Raw genomic sequence first — 22,635 nt, forward strand, 5'->3', positions numbered from 1 at the left:
ACAATATTTAGATGTGCCTTTTAAAGAAACAAAAAGGCAATATAAATTAGGGTTTAATCCATGGCCTGAAGCTAGTAATTCTATAGCTAACCCTTTGAAAGACTCGCTATGTGACCTTGGGTAAATCACTTAAACTTCCTCTGTTTTCTTTTTAATGCATGAAGCAAGGATTATGATTACTGTGCTGTCTCCCTTTGTTCCTCAGAGAAAATCCATTGGGATTAATTAGTTAATATTTGCAAGATACTCTAAAAGTAAATGCGCTAGATGATTTGTATTGTAGTAACCTTCATTTTAAAAGTTTATCATTTTTTCTTCTACAGCATTTTTCCCTAATTCTATGAGTTAAAATTAATTTTTATAGCTTGTTAAAAAAGTGGGGGAGTGGGAAGAAAGACAGGGAAAACTATGGAGCTGTTGTTAGCTCTCCCCCAGGTTTTTTTCACAATTCCAACAAACCATTTCAGCCATTTTATTAACTTCTTTGTTAAAACATCAAGGCAAGGAGGGGGGATGCATTCAACTTTCTATTTACAGATATTCATAAAATTCAAGCCTTGGTGATGTGAAAAGCACTTCCATACATAAAAATCTAAGTAAAAGTTCCACAAATCCTGTGGACTTTACCCTGCATAGTGTTTTGGCTTATATGTCTAACCAAGGGGATTCAGTGACAGATGGCCACCATGGATGGTCCGAATGATCTAGATGACTCATCAAGATGACAAAGACTCGTCTTGTTCACTGGTAGAAAACAAGAACAGAAACTTCCAGTACAAACATTGTTAGCTGGTTTGCAACTAATGCACATGCAAGCTACTAATATGCACATGTAAGCTACTAAATAGATTATTAAAGTACTGTTTGCATTTTCATTTACAAAGACTTACATAATGCTTCATAAACAAGCTCAACTTGTGCCGAACTTGGAAGCCTTTAAAGAATTCAGCTCTATCAATTATGTTCTCTGCAGTCACTTACTTAAGGCAACTGGTTCCCTAGCTGCCTTGATTCATGTAGAAATTAGATGAAGTAGATTTATAGCTAAAAAAATGTACTACTTAATATGTCTAAACATCAAGTAAAATAATGAAGCCATTTAGGGTAGGCAGCATTTTCCTCATAGACTTGAGAAAAATGCTGGGCGAAAAGCCAATTTTAAGGGGCTGCTTTGTAGAAAAAGATTGACAAATGGGAGAAGAAAGTATGCTCTAAACAGACAGCAGCGTGTTAAACTCATGCTTTTTCAAAAGAGGTCAAAATTTGTATCTCAATGTCTGTTATAAAAATATCAACCTCAGCACAGATGTAGTACTTTGTTCACATTGCAATGTTAGGTATTATAAACAAATTGAGACTGCATGCCACACAAACACAAATGTTACCCTCTCTGGAAAAAAAAGCGGGTTTTTTGGCATTCACTTACGTAAGTAACTAATGCAATGGTGTTTGTTGTTCCAAATACGTATTACCTTTGCATGATCAATGCGAACAGAAAGCTCTTTAGATGCAAATCCACCAAAAATCAGGCTATGGATGGCTCCTATTCTTGCACAAGCCAGCATACAGTACACTGTCTGTGGAATCATAGGCATGTAGATGACCACACGATCTCCTTTCTTCACACCATGTCTGACCATGACATCAGCTAACTTGGAGACCTGTACTGACAAAACATTCCCAACATATTAAAAGTTTCTCCAGATCTGCTGTTGCCCCATAAAAAAATAACTTTCACACAATCAACAGACGCGGGACATTAAGATGATGAGCCAGTATGATATGGAAAGTTGATGAACAATGCAATCCAGGTTCAATAAATTTAGGACAATTTCCTTTTTGCAAAAAACCACTGTAATACATTTTTATTTTGTAAATGGGAATGGATTGAAACTAATTATTTTACACATTAGAGCAAACAAAATCAATAGCGATGTTTTACAAATTTTTAAATGACACTCTAACCTCCCATTCTTTTATCCAGATAACTGCTTATATTTCTTAATTTTAGCTTTTAAGAATGGATGTAAACAGGGCATTTCATAATGCAAATTCTGTCCTAACTAGCTAAGTTTGAAACATAAATCAATATGTAGTAATATTTTCCCTACTACAGTGTTGTAAGCTTTGCAGAATCTGAGGTAAATCTTACACCCTGAACTAAATGTAAAAACAAATTCAGAGAAACATGTTTAGATTTAAGAAGTCATTTTTCCTCTCCTTTTCAGATTTTCATTTTTGGTATGCGGAACCCTGAAGACAGACTATGCATGGCAGCAAAGGACTGGAACTCAAGAAATGTGATAGATGAGCAGCAATGTCAGCCACCTGGATCACCATGAGAAAATATTTATTACCTCAACAGTGTATAGTATTCTGTCACAAAACTAGTACTGAATATTTCATTAGTACATCAGGACGGACAATTTACCACATAGTAAGTTCTGTTAGAGTCAACATGGGAGCCTGTGACAAGCACTGTGCACTTGTCCCAACCTGCTTGTTGCGGCATGGAAATGTGGCATCTTGTGAAGGAAAAGCAAATTACTAATTCCCCAAGAGCAACTGAATGAAGTCAGCTGTCAGAGGTTTCTCAAGTTTCAGAGGCTGATAGCTGTGTAACACTCAGTATCTAAACCTGCTCATTGCCTTTAAATTTTTCAATTAGACATCAGTGTGTAGAGGTATATAAGTAATAGAGGTAAAACTGCACGTAACTGTGCACAAAACATATGTTAATAGGTTAATAAGAAAAACTGTAGACTAAGAAGCAAAGTAGACTAATAAGCTAGGGAACAGGATGGAAGTAGAAACATCCCAGGAAGTCGTGAGCTGGAATACTGCATAAGCATGGTTGTTTACATGCCAGTCAGATATAATCAGAACAGGAGTTCTGCTTGCAGTAGTTTTACATTAGTGATAAGACTAAAAAATTAAATTCTCTAGGAAGTGCTTGGGATATCTGAAGACATAAATCTAAGTTGAGAACAAAGGAGCTGCTCTGTCTTACAGGGGAACTCTTCTTACCTACAGCAGTAAAACTTTTCTTTAAGAGGTTGCCATTCATGAGAAAATACTACAATAAACATAAGAAGTTTAAACATTCTAATTTCTTTCACTATCAGTGTAACATGAATCTACTCAGATATAATTCCTTACATCTTACCTGTACTGCATTATTCCTTATTTATTCATTTATCACATAGATAATGTTTCAAGTAAAACTTAGTCTCATGAAAGATTCTTCTTCAGGTACTATCAGACTGGAGAGAAAGGAAAGGGGAGACAAACTCCTGAGAGCAGCAGGGGGGGTGTTGCCTGTAGAATAGAAAATACCCAAGCTCCTGAAGCAGTAAGAGATGTTTCAGTGACTCAGCAAACAACGCAAGCAATGGGAGCAGCCTAGGCCAATAATACACATTGTGCAAGCAGGACAGGTGGGAAGGACCCTCTTTTTCAAGGATGAGCTAGTCAGGAGGGTAGATTTTATTTGAAATGTTTTGCTTTCATTTATATTATTCATCAAATTTGAGTTTTCTCTATTTAAAGAGTTACTTTTTTCCTGTTTAATATTTCAAATTCCAGTACCACTATTACTTTCTGAGATTTGTAGGCATTAGGCTCTTTCTTTTATCGTCATATTCAAAATTTGGGGCAATTACATCCAATCCTAGAAGCCTATCTGATACATGTACTGAAGACGATAATATAGCATTACTCACTGCTTCTCTCTTCAGTGGGAACACATGTTCAGATTTTCAGCAACCTGAGACAGTAACATCCAGAAGCTCCAGATGTATCTGACCTGTGTTTGCATTAAATACAGAGCTCATCCACAATAAACTGCATATTTCTATACTTCTGCCTGAGGATTTAAGAAAATGGAAACATAGAAGGTCCAAGCACCCATTGCTTGCATCAGAAGATAACAGCATAGCTTCCATTTTTTATAAACATTTCATAAATCCCTGCTGTTATTTTCAAACACAAGAGTGAATATGTTTATAAGGCAAAGTCATCACCATACCAAGCTGAAAACTCACACAAACTAAGGTATGTATATGATTTATTTTTAACAGACCTCTTATATTAAATGTTACTGATTATCAAAAGAAAATATTTTTAATTCTAGACCTGTTAATACCCATCTATGAAACTGACATATGCTGTCAAAACCCAACAAAAATCAACAAGGCCTGGACATGTACACAAGTAGAATTTATTGCCATACTACCGGCATTTACAGTCATTTCTAGATAGGACTGGTGAATGTAATTGTAAGTAAGAATAACAACTCTACTTCCAAAGGCAAATTACTTTTCTATACTTCCTACTGTGAACACATTAAAATCTGCAAACTCATTGTAACACAGAGCTAATATCACCTATCTCAAAGAACTGAGAAAACTAATCCTTATCTTTGCTGCTTATGAGACTCTCAAACAGAGTGTTGACAAAAAGGCCAGAGGCATTGAAAACAATATTTAATGAGTAATTTTATAGTCAGTGTAAGTATGGATAGTAGGCAATAAGGAGTTATACACAATGGAGGAGTATTATTATTCATTGTTATTATTTTATAATTATTAATGATGATGAAAAGGGTAATGTTTTCCTGCTAAAGGAAAAAGGCATCATTTAAAGATCATAATTAGTAATTTTGTAATAGAAGATTCCCAGTACCTGTATACAAGCCATATAACTGGTACTTGGTTGTAGGAGGGAGACAGTGAAGAGATCTGCATGTACTTAAGTCATTTTTATTGAAACCTATCATAGGTAAATTGTACTTAAAGCAGCATAGATGTAGCATGCTGTAGACAGGAACCACATGTCTTCCATGCAAACCCAGTAATCACCTGTCTGCACTTAATGTCCCCACCCTAGAGAGTTTAATGCCACTGAAGACAATAACCCAATACAATATGTACGTATCTGATTTTCCTTGTGCCCTTTCCCTCATCCTTCTGACAGCTAGGGAACATTTGGGCTACATAATAAAACACTGTCTCTATCTGCAACTATTTGGAAGACTAGGGAACATCATAAAGCAGGTTTACATTGACCTTAAGACTGATGTGGAAACCCTGAAACATCCAAGCAATGACTCTTTCTAAAAAAAAAAAAAGGGGGGGGGGGGGGGGGGGGAGTAGAGGGAAGAGTGAGTAGTAACATTTCATTAAACTGTTAAAAGCCATGAAACCTTCCACTTTGTTACAGTGTGTTGTCATTTATGGTTTACATTAAGACAATGTACTTTATCACTCAAGATTTTACAGTTGCTATTTTCCTACCAGCATGCTGTTTCTCCGCTTTTCTTCAAGTTTAAGATTGCTCTATCACTTTAATATATTTGACACTTCAGTAATAAAATCCTTCAGACCAAGTGATATAATAAGAAACTCAAGTAGGCTTTCAGCTTTGAAGATCTGGGCTTAAATTACATTTTATCAAATGCAAGCCCCCAGTCAGCATGGCTTTATTTTTACCCAGACACCAAAAAAATACTACATCTGTGTTAGCAGTGCAGGTTTGGAGAAGTACTGCAGTTCTGAAGTAAACCACCTGGCTGTCCCTAGTACAAAAAGCAGTTTTGGACCATGCCAAAAGAATTCTTCTTAGAAGATATTAAAACAGGAATTCCACTCAAAATGCTCAAAATAGGGATTTCAAACCTTCCTGGGTTGAACAATGACTGGGTCTCACCAGTGTCGAGTCCTTCAATGCAAGCTAAACACAAAAGGATTCTTCAAATACCACGAGCTCCTGAAATATCCTGAAGTGCATCTCATGGCGTAAAAAGAGCCACATCACATACACATGCCTCTAAACCAAAGGAAGCAAGTCACCTTATGCTCTTCAGCTTCTCCACTGTGTTGTTCTTCCAAGACTACTAAAGGAAGTACTCCTTCCTACTCCCCCACCCCTTGATCAGCCTCTTCACTCTTCTGTTACTCTTCTTAATTATTGTTTCCTCCTTTTACTACTGCTGCAAAAGCTTCTCCAGCAGATGCACCACGCTGTTGCTAACATCAAGCCTGCTGCAGAGTGGCAGCGGACCAACAAGTGGTGCCGCGTTCATTTCAAGTACATGCAGACCATCGTTCAGAGGTGGTATGGTGCATGTGCCCCTACCGCACAGATCTTGAACAGATAGTCAGGGGAGGGGAAAGCACTCCATCAAGACCCACTGCTCATCCACAGACATCCAAGGACATCCACGGTCATCCATGCCCTTGGTACCAGGATCAGTAGGCCTGGGACACAGTCAAGGGAAAAGCATGGCAATGGTGCTGCACATGTCTACCTGCCTGCAACCCCCAGAGGACCCCCACAAGACAACATGCAGGAACATCCCTTCTCTGCCACGGCAGGCAATGGGAACTGCAAAATCAGGGGTCCGGATGCCCGCATGAGTAAGCGTGCATACTCCTTTCCTGTACACGTGTTGAGCGTGGGACTGTGTTTAGGAGGTTTCTGGTAGAATTAGGGCACTGGTCACAGAGCTGTGGAAAGGCAGTGTGAGTCTCTGGATTGACTGTGAGAGCTGCTATGCCTTGAGAGACAACTCCCCAGGGGCCATGAGCTGTGAGGGAAGTTCTGTAGAGCAACAAGCTCCATCAGAGACCTGGTGCCCCATCCCAGCTCTGCCTGTGTGCCAGGCACAGTCCTGGAAACTGTGTAAGTCATGAAGTGGCATGCCTTGATAACAGCTCTCCTAGGCTTTTGCAAAAAAACCCAGCCACACTGTCTCAAATGCAGTGTATAAAGGACCTACCTTGTGGTGGTAGTTGTGCTAGTACCCTCTTTCACAAGTAATAAGAAAAAATATAAATCAGGATGATTTCTATTTCTTTCTCATACAGCCAGACAGCTGCTGGGATTGCAGCTAGTTGCAGTAATTTCTCCTTCCTTCTTTCAGATGCCAAGAAGTTCTTTGGATTGAGAGGAAGCTGGGGATTTTGGGGAAAGGCCATTTTTCTTCCTGGTTTGGGAGGTCGGCTATGGACTGTGTGTCTCCAAGGAGGGACTGGGGTGAGATGGGGATTCTATAATACTTATCAGCTTGGCATGGATTTAACGTTTGATCAGAAGTGATGCCATGGCATTCACTCTGCAGAAGAGATGGGTTCCAGACAACCATTTGCCTCAGAAGGGATTTCTGGTACTTGTGAAGGATGGCCCAAAGTGTTCTGCACAACTCCTACAGCATCTATGTTCCCCTAAAAGGGCAATATCCACTTGGGGTGGGGAGAGAAATCAAGCAGCAGTGAGAGAGATGAGGGGTGAGCATGGCACTTCCTAAAGGAATCCACAAGTCAAGGAAGCAAAGATTTGTGGTGTAGCTATGTTCAGACAGCTTTGAAGTGAGCGATGGGACATTCGGTTCAAAGCACAAAACTAAACCTAGTCCAAAGTAAAACTCACAAACCACATATAGTGGAAATGTCAGGAGCCTCAGCAGTTAATTTAGCATGGTTTTGCTTCACTCATCTGCCCAAGCTGCATCAAATTATAATTACTGTCGGCATTGCTGACATTGACATGCTGCAGTACAACTACCTTCAGTCAGGGGAGATCAAGTTCCAGCTGCTTCTTCAGACTTTCACAGTGCACTTGGAAGTCTTTTGTGTGGAATGTGAAAAACCCAAGACACCACTCTTTGTAAATTCCTGATTAGTCTCAACCTTTAAAGAATACTAATATTGATATTTTTTAAGAGCTACCCCAGTGACATCACAGTTAAATCTTTCTAGGACATGCACTTAAGAATGCCATTTGAGATTTAAATAAGATAAGGAAAACCAGCATTAAAGAAGTCTAATACATAGTTTTATGAAGATAATGTTGCTTTACCAGACAAAGAGGATAAAAAGTTGGGTTGTCAAGTCTCAGTAGGATTTTCTGTCCCTATTCTAGTTTTGATTCTAAATCAGCTCTGAGAAAAAATATCTACAAATGCAAGTCACTATTTCTAGCTAAGAAGGAATTGGTCATTTTTCAAGGCAGAAGGCAAAGAAAGAAGATGGAGTAAAGCATGAAGAATGAAAAAGACTACTAGAAACAGAACAATCTGGGCAATTCCTCAGTCACGTACAGGAGAGCAGAGCAAGACAGATACACATATAAATCCAAACTGACAATGGCTAATACAGCTATTTTGGAAGAATATGCTTTTAAGGTGGGTAATTATGGAAAAAACCTTCCTACAGAAGAAATTACATCCTAGTCCACTGTTTATAACCTGAAGCCCTTCTTTCTCATCCATGTTTTTGTAACATTCAATGCTGTCACAGGCTTGGGGGGGTGCTGGTTTTACTAATCCCGTCACGTTACTGCACTCAGAAATTGTTTATTACGACACTGAATTCAACATGTTAACTGTGAATTGTTATTGAATCACAGAGAGAAATCATACTGCTTTTGTGCACATGATCTGTCAAGAGTCAACAACTGCAAATAATATGACTCTCAAATTCTTGAGATTTCTTTTTAGCAAGTGAGGTATTCTAGAGAATACACCCAATGATGTAAACAGAAGGGGGTTTTACCTAACAACCTTTGCCTTAACTTGAAAATGGTAGTATTTTCCAATACAATCAGAAAATTTGTTTTTAAATGAACAGAAGCCATTGCTCCTTATTTCTTCTGGGTGTCTTTATATTTCCCTAATACTACACAGGCTCAGTAGTATTTCTAACAGAATTTGTGTCTCCCTTATCTTTTCCTGCCACCTCACTACTGGAATTAGAGAATCTCCCAAGGCATACTCAAAACTTTCACCTACATCCCATTTCACTGGCTTCAGTCCAACATTGTAATCCCCATTTAAAGGCCTGTAATAGGCATCAGTAAAGAAAAAAGTCCAATCAGTACATTCTGGAAGACTGTTATGTCTTAAATTTGCTAAATTTCTCCACTCTGCATTTGGAAGATTTCATCTGTAACAACATATAATTAACATACTTAAAATGCAACTGTATGCACTATGTACAACTTCACTTTTAACTGACTGTAATTCTCAAGACTTTCCAAGTGTGAAGACAGTATAGTTGTACAGAATATCAACAAACTGATCTTGCCATTATTTATATCAATAAAGAATTGCTGAAATTGTCCTGCAATCCTTCTGTTCCAGTTCTGCCAAAAAAAAAAGTTTCCCACAGGTTGGGCACCAAATATCCACAAGCTTCCAACACATCTCTCAATTATTTATAGTTTAGTGGTGCTTAACTTCAAAATTGCAGTATCACTGTAGCTCATAGGTCTGAACAGCAGTAAAACAAGTAAAAAGAGTAGGGATAATTTGAAAACAGCAGGATTCCTGAGTACATAGCTCAAGCTATCCCACCCTCCCTAAGGAGCCTTATTATCTCCAGCCAAGCACCTATGTCATTTTTTTCATCCTTACCACGAGTTTGATCTTGGAACAAATGGTCCAACCTGCTACAAAACTCTGCCTCTTCCCATCCTGTGACCCACAGTTATCCTACATAACTTCTGGTGAATCCATCTATAAACTCCACTTTTATTACGAATTCCACCACTTCAAGTGCTGATCTCTTGTAGAGACATTTTGAACAGGCAGCCTCTCTGAAAAGACATCGTCATTACACTAACAGCTTACTGGCCAGACAGACTACTACATATTCATTGGATATGGACAGTCCAAACAACAGTCTAAACACAGATACACACTGTCAGGCTATTTTAAATTGGGAAAGGAACTCAGGAAAGAAGGCAAAAGGCTTCTTTGCCCGCCAAGAGGTTCATCAACTTTGGTCATATGTCTGATCTGCACTCATACTGACCTACAATGAAACATTCGGAGCACTGAAAGTCTATTTCAAAATGACAAGATACAGTAGTTTTAGCTTATGCTGAGCAGACTGAGAACATAGTGACAAGCAGTGACTGAGGGCTGTGAGCCAAACGTCATCACCCACGCTCCACAGGGTTTTTGGTAGGCCTTTTCTAAGCCTCTCCTAGCACCTACAAGATCCATGACACAAAATATAGCAGCCCACATCTCTCCCACTTTCAGCAGATCTCTTTGTGAATACCTTTGTGATCAGGTGTCCAGTAGTTACCAGGTAAGCCAAGTTAAATTTAGTCCACAAGAGTGGACTAGAAAGCTTTGACAGACAAAATATTAATCTCAAATCCTGCCTTTCACTTATATTCCCTTTTGATTAAGAAGAAGAGCAAACTGTAGAGAATTCAAAACCGGTATTTAGATAGGAGTCAACTACCAGCAAGATTATAATGAGTGTCTGAATGAATTCTGCTATATACTCCCAGAAAATTTAAACCAGTTCTTCCGTTCAGTTTGGTAATGCTGCTGTAAGAGGATATGTGGAGGAAAGGATATGTACATCAACTAGCAAAATTTTCTCATTCTGCACAAATCTGCCATATCCTAAAACATCTAATACACTTACAGAGAATAGAGACACAAACTTAGGAGACTTAATACCAACATCAAGCTTAAAAAGCAAAACAAAGGCTACTTTTCAAGTGCTTTTCAGAGGAAATTTCTACAGAGAGTCCTTTAAGATAATTTACATTAAAATGTTGTATTACTTTATTAAAATAAAACAAGAATGTATTTTTATATGTATATGTATGTATAAATTAATTTCATATATATGTGTATATATTATGTATATATTTATATATGGCATATGACACAAAATTGTATATATAAAACCATAACTTTATATATATTCTATATATTATATACATATAAAATAATAAATAAAATTAGATAAGGAGCTGGGCCCTTTTAAAGTCTTCTGATTTCTTAAAACATTGAAGCTAGTTGTTCTAGCTCCAGCATACTGTATGGTAACTTCCAACTTCTTTTTTGGACTTGATAAACCAAGAGAAAACTGCTGAGGAGTAAATATTTTCTATATTTTCCTTCAAAAGTTGAGTGCAGTACGGGTTTATCATTTTTTGTAGCTGTATGACTTCTCTTTTCTTGCAACAGTGGAATAAAACCCTCACAAACTGGATTACTGTATTGTGAACCTTATTTCACATTTCAAACCACAGGTTCACATTACTCCAGACACTACATGCGTATCTGAGGTAGAGTGAGTGTGTTCCATTTGCTGTAATGCATCTTGCACATTGAAATACATTAAGGAAGAACATGAGTCTGACTCCAACGTTTCTTTGTACTCAGTGTTAAGTGCAACCGCTACATATGACTGGAAGAAAAAAGCCAGCTAAACAGAGGAGCGGCGTGAGGGCAAACCACCAGCTGACAGCTGTGAGAGCGGAGGACCTTGAATGGAGCAGACTGCAAACACCCATGGTGGCAACAACCCGCGGTTAGGCACTGAGTAAATCTGGATGGGCTGATGCAGAACCGGGTATTCAGGACCCCAGCTGGGGGTAAGCTACCTCAGCCGATGGGAGGTCGAAACCCACAGACCTTCCAGACAGACAGCTAGTGCAGGGCCACCACAGCCTGCAATGGGGCAGATGACACAGCTTGCTTTAGAGCTTCTCCCTGTTAAATTTCATTAGGTTTTACACTCAGTTATGTGCAGCAATAGCCAAGGTACACATCTCCATTCCTACAGAACTGAATTTTTGTTCATTGTAGCAATCATCAAGTGACTTGACTAATACTTTGCTTTACCTTTGAAATATGAAATAAGAACTGGGGGGGGGGGGGGGGGGGAATCCAATAGCAAAAAGTTCAAAATTTAACCAACTAGGAAAAAAATTATTAAACTGCAGAAGATAAAGAAGAACTAGAGGAGGATCAAAACCTCTTAGATGGTAACTGGGTACAGGTAGTGAAGCTTATAAATCAATACTGAGCACAGCAAAAGGAACAAACTAGCAAGGTAGACCATTTCTACCTCTCTCATATCTACCTGCTGTGCAATATTTACTGCCCATTTTCAGTAACAAGGTTATTCTCAAACATACCTGTTCAAGAAGTTCCTTATATGTTATTTTCTCTTTGGTATTTGTTACAGGACTGTCATAAATAATGGCAATTTGGTCTCCTCGTCCATTCTCAACATGACGATCTACAGCATTGTAACAGATATTCAGCTCTCCACCTACAAACCTAAAAAAGAAGTTGGAAGTATGTAACAGCCAGCCTTCCAAACTAATAAGACTATTCTTTTGCATTTTATGGGGTTTTTTTAAGGAATGAGAGCATGCAATTAAAATATAGCTCATAAAACATTATACTCTTTTATATATTTTATTTATATATTATATATTTATATATATTCAGATATTATATATATATACATTTTTTATTCTATAATCTCATCATTTACTCAAAAAGCTAAATAAGCTTATTAATGAAAACAGTGAAAGTAAAGTACTGTCCTGTAATTGACTTAACTAAGAACCTGCTAAACTTGGTCCCGATTTAACCTACTTTTCATCAATCATTCTGATTTTTATAGCTAAGATTTCACAGAAAAAGCTCACATTCACATAAAATAATCTGACATTATGAAAATACGTTATCACACTACTTTGTATTGGCACGCACACATACCCATTTTAAGAAAAACAGGTTCAGGACTCAAAATATTCTTATTCATCTCTTGGCAATAACAGTTAAGAATACAAGCATCTGTTATCTAAATTAAACTGACCCCAACAGTTATAAGATCTTATAAATTTGTCTGACATTCATAATGCATTTGACATTACCGTGTTTTACATCAGTGACTCAAAATCCCCTGTAAAGCGATGTGAGTCATCGTCTCTTCAACAGCCAGATATTTACAGAAAATTGTCATCTTCTAATTAAAGAAAAACGCTTCACAAACTCAGGTTCCATTTTTATTGTCATTTTACACGGAAAAAGAAAACTCAAGTGCAGCATAATCCTCAAGTAAGAAAATACAGAAGGCATCAGATACAAAGATGACTCTACTAACTGAAAGATGACACAAAATCTAAAAATTAAAGTTCATGCTAAATAACGCTCTCTGTGTTTATTTTCCTATCTGCACGTATCTCTCTACAGCAATAAGAGCAACACACAGAAAAAACACAGTTGAGTTTCCAAAAAGTTCTATGGGGATGCTCTACTGTGATAATGTATTGTTATAATGTAACTAGAAATAAAAACAGACGGCCTGAAGTAACCCACCACTAGTTGAAAAAGTATTTCCCTTTTCACCTTTCCTGTCTAGTAAAGGACTGCTCTAAATCAGGATATTCTATATATTATTCGTCTATCCATATGCACAGAAGTCAAAGAATGGCAATTATTAAATCAAAACCAGTTAGGATGTTTAGGATGCAGCAATCTTTTATTATGACACCTTTACAATACCATTAATGAGTAGAAAGTGGGGGCCAGGAAAGTAACAAAAACATTCTGTACTACAAACCCCTTTCCATAAAAGAAGAACTGTATGAACAATAAAGGATTGGTGGTTGTTTCATGTAATATAGAGAAACTCTGTATTACTGTCATAAAAAGTTGTGTAGGATTCAGGTCATCCATTGATTTTACATCAAATGACTGCAGGATGATATGAACAAGGGACCAAGGGAGTGCAGCACCTGGGCTACTGTGTGTAACCACCTAAGAACAGTCAAAACATGAGCAAGCACTGGAGCTTTGATTCTTCTAAAGATACATGGCAACATCAACACTGTCACATAAATTTTTAACAATTGTTTGCGAACAAGTATGTGAAAGAGATGTGACTGCAAGTTGAAACAAAACCCAAGACTATCTGGACAGTGTAATGAGAGCTTTGCTACCCCGTTCAGAAGGAGGGAGGTTCTTACGGGATCAGAGAAACAGAGATGCACCTACCATGACCATAACTGCAAGACTTTCACTTCTCTACTGTCACCCAAGGACATGCTCAAATACCTCATTCTGGCTGACAAATAAAAGCTGCTTGGCTTTGAAAAGCTGCCCTGTGCTGCTGCAAACTTTGGTTGATACAGCAATTCCCAAGGAGACAAATACCTGTGAAGAACTCTGATTTGCCTGAATAAGTTTTAGTTGGAAAGAAACAGCAGCATGAAACCAGGACCCAGTCTTGGAATAAGGACGTCAATGAGATGCTCCTATTTAAAACAGAGGTCTAGAATCAAAAAGAAAATATTCCAATAGACTGCAGAAAGATCAGAGGTGGATCTGCAGGATGTTTGTAAGAACTGCTAGTAAATCTTGCCATAACGGGCAGGACTGTAAAATGCTAATCTGTTGCTAACCAGACAATTATCTCAATGAGGCTTACCGACTGAATCCAAGTCTAAAGAACCTTATTTTAGGCCGTGTTCCTAATGCTGAGAAATTAATAACATTCAACAAATGGAGCAGAGGAAGAGTAAAACAAATAAAAAGAGTAAACAGTAACAACTCTAAGACATAAAAGAAACTGCATTCAGTTCACTAGCGGTCTCTTTGAAGAGCTCATCTACCGTTCACTGGTGCTATGGTGGAAAAATATGACAAGGTTCTTCCTGTCAAAAATCACAGCAGAATTTAAAACTGGTTATAACATCAAAACAGCTTGCTTTACAGCAACATTTTATACCAATATTCTGACAATATCTACCTATCCTTTTATAAGTCTTTTTTCCCCATACAACCATGAAAGCAGCTGCCTTTGATAATCCACGTTATGCATAACTAAGATCTAATAAGGCATCTTTTTAATAATTGGAGTGCAGTTACCCACATTAGGACCCTCTTAAGCCTCTTCAAAGCTGCCTACAGCAGTCACCTAGGACTTACTGCTTCTTCGTGACTGGGGCTCGGCGCCTCCCGTCTCACCCCGGCCCTGAGGTCTCGCACAGTTTCTGTTGTTTCACAAACAGGAATCTCAAGCACATGCACTTACCTCTTTAATCATACTTTAAAATGACTACTCTGTTAACCTTTTAGAGGTAGGAGTAGAAGAGGGCATGAAAGCACTGATCTCCTGTTCATTTTTTACTCTTGGCAAGTCAGTCAGTTAGGTCTTCCATAGCAGGACTCCCGTTACATACGGCTTAACGCCTACCATCTATGGCCTGGAAATTTTTTTTTTACTGCATTCAGTATTTTTTTGGATGTGACAACAGCCTACTTGCTAGTAACTAAATAAGTATAGTAGTGAAGAAGGCAACACATAATTATGCCTTAATTCACTTCACTCAAATATTCAAAAGTTATGCTTTTATTTCCAACGCTATCTGCAATCTGAAGAATCAAAGTAGTTGTATTCAGAGACAATTTTTAGTCTTCATTCAATGGTTCAGAAGCAGAGATAATTAAGAATAAAAAAAAAAGAAAGAAAGTAAAGGCTCTGAATAAAGCTGGCATATATGCAAAAGAATGATACATTAAAATTATTTTGCACCACAACTGTAAAAAAAGCATATTGCTAAAATCCTTTTTTGCCATGCCCGGTACATATACTTCTCCAAGCCGGCTTCCCAGGAATCAACGGGATGTTTTTTTAATTTTTCTAGATGAAGCAAGAACAGAAGCTGAATAAAATGTTAGACAAAACCACAACAATATTAGATATTTTGAGATAATACTATGTTAATTGATCCAGTCACATTTTTAAAAGTGTAAGCAACATTTGAATAGCAATCTGTGCAACACTCCTAAAGTTCAAAGGGGATTTTATATTGCACTTGCATCTTAGAATCAGGGAAAAAACATAACTTGCAAAATTGCCCTCTGCCTGCACACGTTAGGAAAAACTGTTTCCACGTTCCTAAAGAAATACTTGCTTTAACCTTTCTAACTGGGATTCCACAACATCCCAAAATAATCTGTTGAAGTATTTCACTTTCTTTAGCATTAAAAAGAATTTTCTTTCTAACACCTAAAATCTACATCTCCCTTGTTGCAATTTAAGACTTCTAGTTTTGACCTCTTCAAAGCCAACTCAGAGAACAGTTTTTCCTTCAACTTTGTAGCCAAATTCTACATGTTTTAAAACTTAGGTCTCTTTTTTGGCTTCTACACCAATTTCAATTCTTCCATCCTTTTCTTGACCAATTATGCTTTTTTGCTCTTCTCATTATTTTTGATGTGGGCAAAAACAGATGATGTTTTGTGCCATACCAGCCGCTGATGCAGGTCAGAACACTCAATGGTACCTGGGATTACTGCCTCAACAAAACAGCCAGGGGATGGTGACATTGAACACATAGCTTTCGGAAATCATTTTGCATCCCACTGACAAAATACTGGTATTTCCAATGGCAGAGACTAAAGCAAACGCACTAGGGCATGCTGCATGTTTCTTTCATGCTCTTACAGTATTTAGAGAGGATGAATTGGCATTTCCCTTATAGCTACATTTTACATATGTTAACCGCCTCCTTCAACTTTTTCAACTGAAGTAAATGAGACTGGAAAATATATGAAAACCATGTTTCCGTAAGTATCAGGTTTGGCAACCAAAAACATAGATACTGCAAGAAATGGGTATTTATTAATTGACCTAATAATATGTTATGAATAGATAAATTCTAAGTCAAGAAGCACATACATGACCTTCTTAATACTATTTTCAAGGTCTCCATAAACTGCTTCCTAGGTAAACCTCAGAATCAGAGCTACATCTTCACCCTGTTGGACCAGCAAGCTATGTTTTTCTTGGAAGCCTGGCCTCTTCCTCAGTTATGTTCTGTCCTCTTCATTTCCTCTTCAACATGTCCTCTGAAAGAGCCTCTAGTATCCTCTCTCTCTCTTATATTCAGTCTTTTCCTCAAAGAACTTATCTATCTGTCGTCCTGCTGAGCACACTGAATGCTGATAACCATGTGGGACTTCAGAGGCATTACAGTACTACACTAGTATCACATACAGCCTGTTATCACTTAAGGTGAATTTTAATAAAAAAAGTTGCATATTAAGACATTAAAGAGGATTACACCAATCTGAATTGCTTAATGTTCTATTATCCACAACAGAGCAACAGATACCTGACATCCAAACAATAATTATGGCCTGATGTTGAGTCTTCAGAGACTTCCATCTTTGCATAATCCCACAGAATCATGGACGGGTTGAGGTTGGAAGGGACCTCTGGAGGGAAACTGGTCCAACCCCCTGCTCAGGCAGGTCCATCTGGAGCCAGCAGACCAGGACCGTGTCCCGATGGCTTTTGAATATCTCCAAGGATGGAGACCCCACAACCAACTCTGTGCCTGTGCTCAGTCACTCTCACATTAAAAAAGTGCTTCCTGATGTTTGGAGGGAACCCCCTGTGTTTCAGTTTGTGCCTGTTGCCTCTGGTCCTGTCACTGGGCACCACTGAAAAGAGCCTGGCTCCGTCTTCATACACCCTCCCTTCAGGTATTTGCCCACATTAGCGAGATAATTTCAGTCTGTGGCAATCTACATCCACAGAGGGAGAAGAATGCAAGTGAGAAGTGAGGCCAGAAAAGACCCTTGGAAGATAAGTCTGACTTCAGCCCACGAAACTTTATCTAGTTATCCCTGCTGTAAGGCCAAATAACTTCCCTCTGCGAAGTCACAATGCTTTACAAAGACCTAACCTTGTTACTTTCAGCTAGCAAGCTTATCATGCTCAGCAAATCAAACTGTTTGTTTGACACAATCTGATACCAAAATCATGCTCACTGGCATGTATTAATTCTCATTCCTTAGTTCTTGAAAAGTAACCATTGTATTGACTTCTTCATTATTCTGTTCAGGAATGCCAGAGCCAGGGAGCTTTACTGGTCTTTAATCATAGAACCATTTACACTGGAAAAGACCCTTAAGATCATTGAGTCCAACCGTTAACTTAGCACTGCCAAGTCCACCAATAAACCATGTCCCTAAGGGGCCACATCTACACGTCTTTTAAATATCTCCAGGGATGGTGACTCAACCACTTCCCTGGGCAGCCTGTTCCAGTGCTTGATAACCCTTTTGGTGAAGACGTTTCTCCTACTATCAAATCTAAATCTCTCCTGGCACAACTTGAGGCCATTTCCTCTTGTCCTATCCCTTGTTACTTGGGAAAAGACACCGACACTCACCTCACTACAACTCCCTTTCAGGTAGCTGTAGAGAGCGATCAGGTCTCCCCTCAGCCTCCTTTTCTCCAGGCTAAACAGTCCCAGTTCCCTCAGGTGCTCCTCATAAGACTTGTGCTCCAGACCCTTCTGTAGACCCTAATTATGCAGGCAATCCCACCTGCCCTTTTTGTATAGTGCCATGACCTAAAAATCAAGGTCAGTGGGCCCTATCCATCTGGTTTAGGCCTTCTGACTGTTATACAGCCCTGCAGACTTAAAGAGATTTATCCTGGCTGGGTGCTGTCAGCTTAAGACATACAAACAATTTTCACTACTAGAGGTGCCAAGCAGTAATGTCAGACACCAATAAGAAAGCAAGCTCCACTCTACTGGTTCTGCATCTCTTCATGCCGGCAGATTTGAGAATGATTAATATTTTTAATTATATTTTTAGAATGATTAGTATTTTTAAATTAAAATCAAACCAGAAAAATATAAAAATGGCAAAGAATGTCAATGTACCAAAGACAACCCTCATCCTGCTTTGCCTTTTTCATTCTACATCGGCTTCTCCTTGAGAAAAGATCAAAGAGCATGATGTAAACTTGCTGAAAAAGAGGTGGTGGTGGTCAACACAAAATTTTAACAGGGCAGTTGCCTTTGAGGAAGTACTGAAAATCCTGTCTGGCAATTTAGAAGAAGGATATCATGTTCTGTCTCGGGGCACTCTGCCACTCGCCACACGGGTGTATATACACCGCAACGCCAATGCTTCTGCCAAACGCTACCTTAACCACATCCTCTAAATTATGACCTACTTAGATAGTTTAAGCCACTCCGAAAGCCACCACGTCTGTCTTTTCGCACACCTGCCTCCCCTGGCACCCGGTCCTGGGTTTCCCGTGCGCGCAGCAGCCCGCTCCCCACCCAGGCCCAAAAGGGGACAGACGGGAGAGCGTGGGGCGCGCTCACCCGCGTCAGCCGGGCACGCGTGGGCTCACAGAGGCGTACATCACACCTGCCCCAGCGCCCGCCAACCGCCCTCTCACCCCAACACGCTCATCCCTGCCGCTTTTAATCATTAAGCGGGACCAAGGGTAATCATTAAACTCCCCCACGCTCTGCAGCCACCTCCCCCTGCCGCAGCCCACCCCGAATACGTGCTGGGGTAGTTTCGTCTCAACCACACGACCCCCGCAACCCAACAGACCCGCAGCCCCCCGCGGCAGGCAGCCCTCCCCGCCACGGCAGAGCCCCCGGCCCCGGCCCCGCACCGGGGAGGACACTCACCAGGAGGCGCTCCCCGGGCGGCCCCTCTCCAGGACCCGGGCCCAGGGCTTGTACCACTGGATCTGCTCGGCGGCAGCTCCCCACACCTTCTCGGGCTCCCTCACGGAGGACCTGAAAACTTCCTCGTACTCGCCCAGCGCCCGGGAGGAGGCGGCGCGGCCGCCGGGCGGCGGGAGGCGGGCGGCGGCGGGCCGGCCCGGGAGCGGGCTCCCCGCGCAGGGCCCTCCCGGCCGCCTCCAGGCACCGCCGCCGCCGCCCCGGCCCGCCGCCGCCCCGACAAGTTTCGGCAGCGCCGCCAGCCTGCCCAGGAAGCCCATCTCCCGCGGCCTTCAAGGGCTCGGAGCCGCACGGGCTTCGCTAAGGCTCCGCAAAGCCCTCGGACGGCGCAAGGCGGAGCGGCCCCCGCACGCCGGCTCCCCTCAGACAAGGGGACGCGGAAGCGAGTCGGAGCCGGGCGGGCAGCGTCGCCTCGGCCCGGCCGAGCGGGGGCGGGCGGGAAGGCGGGAGGCCGGCGGCGGCTGCTGCTGCCCCCGGTGGAGCCGCGGGAGGGTCGGGGCGGGCGCCGTGTCGGGGCGGGCGGCCTCCTCAGCGCTCGGCGGCGACCGGCGGCGGAGAGGGACGGAAAAAGGGGCGAGCCGAGGGTATTTGTGACTGGATGGCTTGCGTGACAGGTAGCAGCCGTAACGCTCCTCGAGTGTTTGTTTTGACAGACGTTCTTGCTTTGAGAAAACTTCCCCGTGACGAAGCGAGGCGTACCGTTTGTGCCAGGAAAGATGTTTGTTCTGTTTGCCAGCAGACCTCCGTCACCGGTAGCGGATCTTTCGGTTTGCGCATCTTGGCGTATATTTAGAAACCCTTCCTGAGTTTCGGTGGTAATGTTTCAGGGGATTATAACGCACAAGTCATCTAAGACATACACCGGCTTCAAGGATGTTATTTTGTTCCTTACGAGATTATTTTAGCGCTATAATCAGTCTATCCATTACAGGTCTCTCAGGAAATTCCTCCTGCAGTCACATTATAAAAATGTCATATGGCTAAGGGGCACTCTATAATAGGTTTTGTATTCATGGTTAACCTAGGCGTCCGTTACCTGACTGTTGTGGAATTGGTGTGATAGGAACATAACAATTTATCACGTTGCAGGTAAAGGAATAAGGGGATGAGAAAAACTAGACTGCTTACCTACTACAGTAGGTTTAATATATGAAATCAATTTCTTATCCTGGCTCAAAAAAACAAGTGGGGTGGAGGTTTGGCCTACAGAGTTCAAGTTCATCAGAACTTTTAGGTCACTTTCAAAAGCACTAATAGTCTTTCAGCATAAAGACTGGTTGCTGCTTCTGTTTTCTGAGGCAAATATAATTAGCTCACAGAGAGTTTCCCATGGCTTGTAGAGTCTATTATCATTGCCCAGTGTGGTATGAACTACCTGTCCCACACTGCACTGCCGTTCACCTCTTTCCTCCCCATCAGTGCCTCAATAACGTACAGCCCTGAGTGGCATAATGCGCTTTCCAGAATGTCCAAGTCAAGCATCAGAGACTTATTTCTAAAAAGAAGTTAATACCCCCAAACCCTAAAACACCTGAAGGACTAAGTGGACATTTTATGAAAACTTCCTTACTGCAAGGTAAAGGCTACAGCATGCCTACAAAGCAAGAAAATAGAAGATATGTTTCTCAAAAAAAAGCCAAAAAAACCCAAAACCAAAACCTAAAAATACATGTTCTCAAATGTAATAATTTTATGATGACATTTGAGAACACTGCTTTCTCACACACTTTCACCACTGTGACAGGACAATTGCTGTCAATAGAGTCCATGAGTCAAGATTTAAAAAATAAATAAAATAAGGAGGGAAGCTTGCAGAGACTGTAAACACTGTGACACCATGACAGCCCTGAAATCAGATGCCACTGATGGATGCCTGGTAGTATTGCATGCGTTGTACAAATGTGCCTGAAGAACACAAGTTCCCGGTCAGGTCACATGTAGTTGATCTTGGCATTTTAAAAATATTCCCAGAATTATCTCTTTTATTTCCTACCTTTATGATGGCTAGACTAATTTTGACTTGAAAGATCCATTCTGACTGAAAATTGTTATGGAAACTTGATTAATTTTTTTAGTGCCTGCTCAGAATTCAGCACACACAGCCTTAGACTTGAGGGTGTTCACAAGCCCACTATGTGGCTGAATCCACTGCGATGACTGTCTACCTGAGGTGTGCAACTGGTGGACTTAACGAGGCGTATCAATTGCCTCAGCCCAATTTGTGAAGCCCACTCCCCCAAATCAAATTGGTAGAGGTACATTATGTCCACTCCTGAGGAGTAACCCTTCAGATTAATTGCCTTATAAGCTACGTTCTTTGGATCACCAACACTTTGATGCCCATCTAGTTAGGGAGGGTCCTATAGCAGTTGGATGCAGCCAGCCTCTGGGTGGTGATAGCAATCTGTTTCTGAGCTGGAACATCTCCCTTTTCTCTACTGGGGAGAAAACTGTGGAGGCCAGGCTAGCTAAAAGATTTAAGTATGTGTATTCTGTAACATATTAGTTGTAGGCACTAACACTGAAAGAATTATCGTGAGATTAAACACCTACTGGGTTGTGTCTGCTGATGCAGTGTTTCCACTCTGTCCGTAGTGTGTGTTTATTGTGAAGGTATAAGCATTTGGCAAAGGAATTTGCATTGCAACAGTAAACGCGCTGGTATTCATTTTGAATATACGTCCTACTAGAAATAATACACCAGAGGTGTAGGGGATACAAATGAACTTAATTGGAACATGAAGTGCATTAAATTCCTGTTTTAGCTAACATCCTAATATCGGTTTCCTGAAGGAGTGTTTCTAATGAGTATCTGTGGAATGTACTTTGTTAATTAAACTCATCACAGCCCGTACTGATAGCTAAAAGGGTAAAGAAGGGATTGCTACTTCTCCCAATTGCTTACTAGCAATTTAAGGTTCACCTACAAATGCCATTGTAGCAGATTTCTGAAATGATGAATTTTCCCTCTAAGGATTTTTTTATTTTTTGCAAAACCTGATGCTCCTGAAATTCACTCTGAACAAAGAATTTTGAAGTAATGTCAAGTGATGTGTGTAGCAATTACCCTTGTAGCTGTAGACTTCCTTGAAAAATACATGCATGTTTCTAGGCATAGATTAGCAAAGAACAAACTGTGAAACATGGCCTGGGTACTTCTGCAATTGCAAAATCACTTATATGAAGCCTTTCTTTCATTTAAAGAAACATTTTTGCTGCAGCTGTATCCTTTAGTGTAAGGCATGCATGTGTGAAGATACATGTATGTTGAAAAAAGATTTGCAGAAAAGTATTACA

General features: G+C 40.4%; 2 protein-coding genes across 4 annotated transcripts in view; one reads left to right on the forward strand and one right to left on the reverse strand.

Annotated features, from left to right (window-relative positions):
• The window catches only part of ACSS3 (acyl-CoA synthetase short chain family member 3), a 90,107-nt gene extending 70,270 nt beyond the window's left edge, over positions 1 to 19,837 (reverse strand). Inside the window, exons 1-3 of one of the 3 annotated variants that reach the window (XM_075057971.1) lie at positions 19,282 to 19,837; positions 11,950 to 12,094; positions 1,473 to 1,661 (exon numbers count right to left, since the gene is read on the reverse strand). In XM_075057971.1, coding sequence (XP_074914072.1) covers positions 1,473 to 1,661; positions 11,950 to 12,094; positions 19,282 to 19,598 — 651 coding nt within the window. In that variant the 5' untranslated portion in view covers positions 19,599 to 19,837. Of the gene's footprint in view, positions 1 to 1,472; positions 1,667 to 3,166; positions 3,319 to 11,949; positions 12,095 to 19,281 lie in introns of those variants that run through there. The other 2 variants (XM_075057972.1, XM_075057973.1) reach the window with 2 other exon arrangements.
• A 95-nt stretch (positions 19,838 to 19,932) lies between these two features.
• LIN7A (lin-7 homolog A, crumbs cell polarity complex component) overlaps positions 19,933 to 22,635 on the forward strand; it is a 98,182-nt gene continuing 95,479 nt past the window's right edge. Inside the window, exon 1 of the mRNA XM_075057989.1 lies at positions 19,933 to 19,952. Coding sequence (XP_074914090.1) covers positions 19,937 to 19,952 — 16 coding nt within the window. The 5' untranslated portion in view covers positions 19,933 to 19,936. The remainder of the gene's footprint in view (positions 19,953 to 22,635) is intronic.

Source organism: Buteo buteo, chromosome 26 (assembly GCF_964188355.1).
Source record: "Buteo buteo chromosome 26, bButBut1.hap1.1, whole genome shotgun sequence".
Lineage (NCBI taxonomy): Eukaryota > Metazoa > Chordata > Aves > Accipitriformes > Accipitridae > Buteo > Buteo buteo.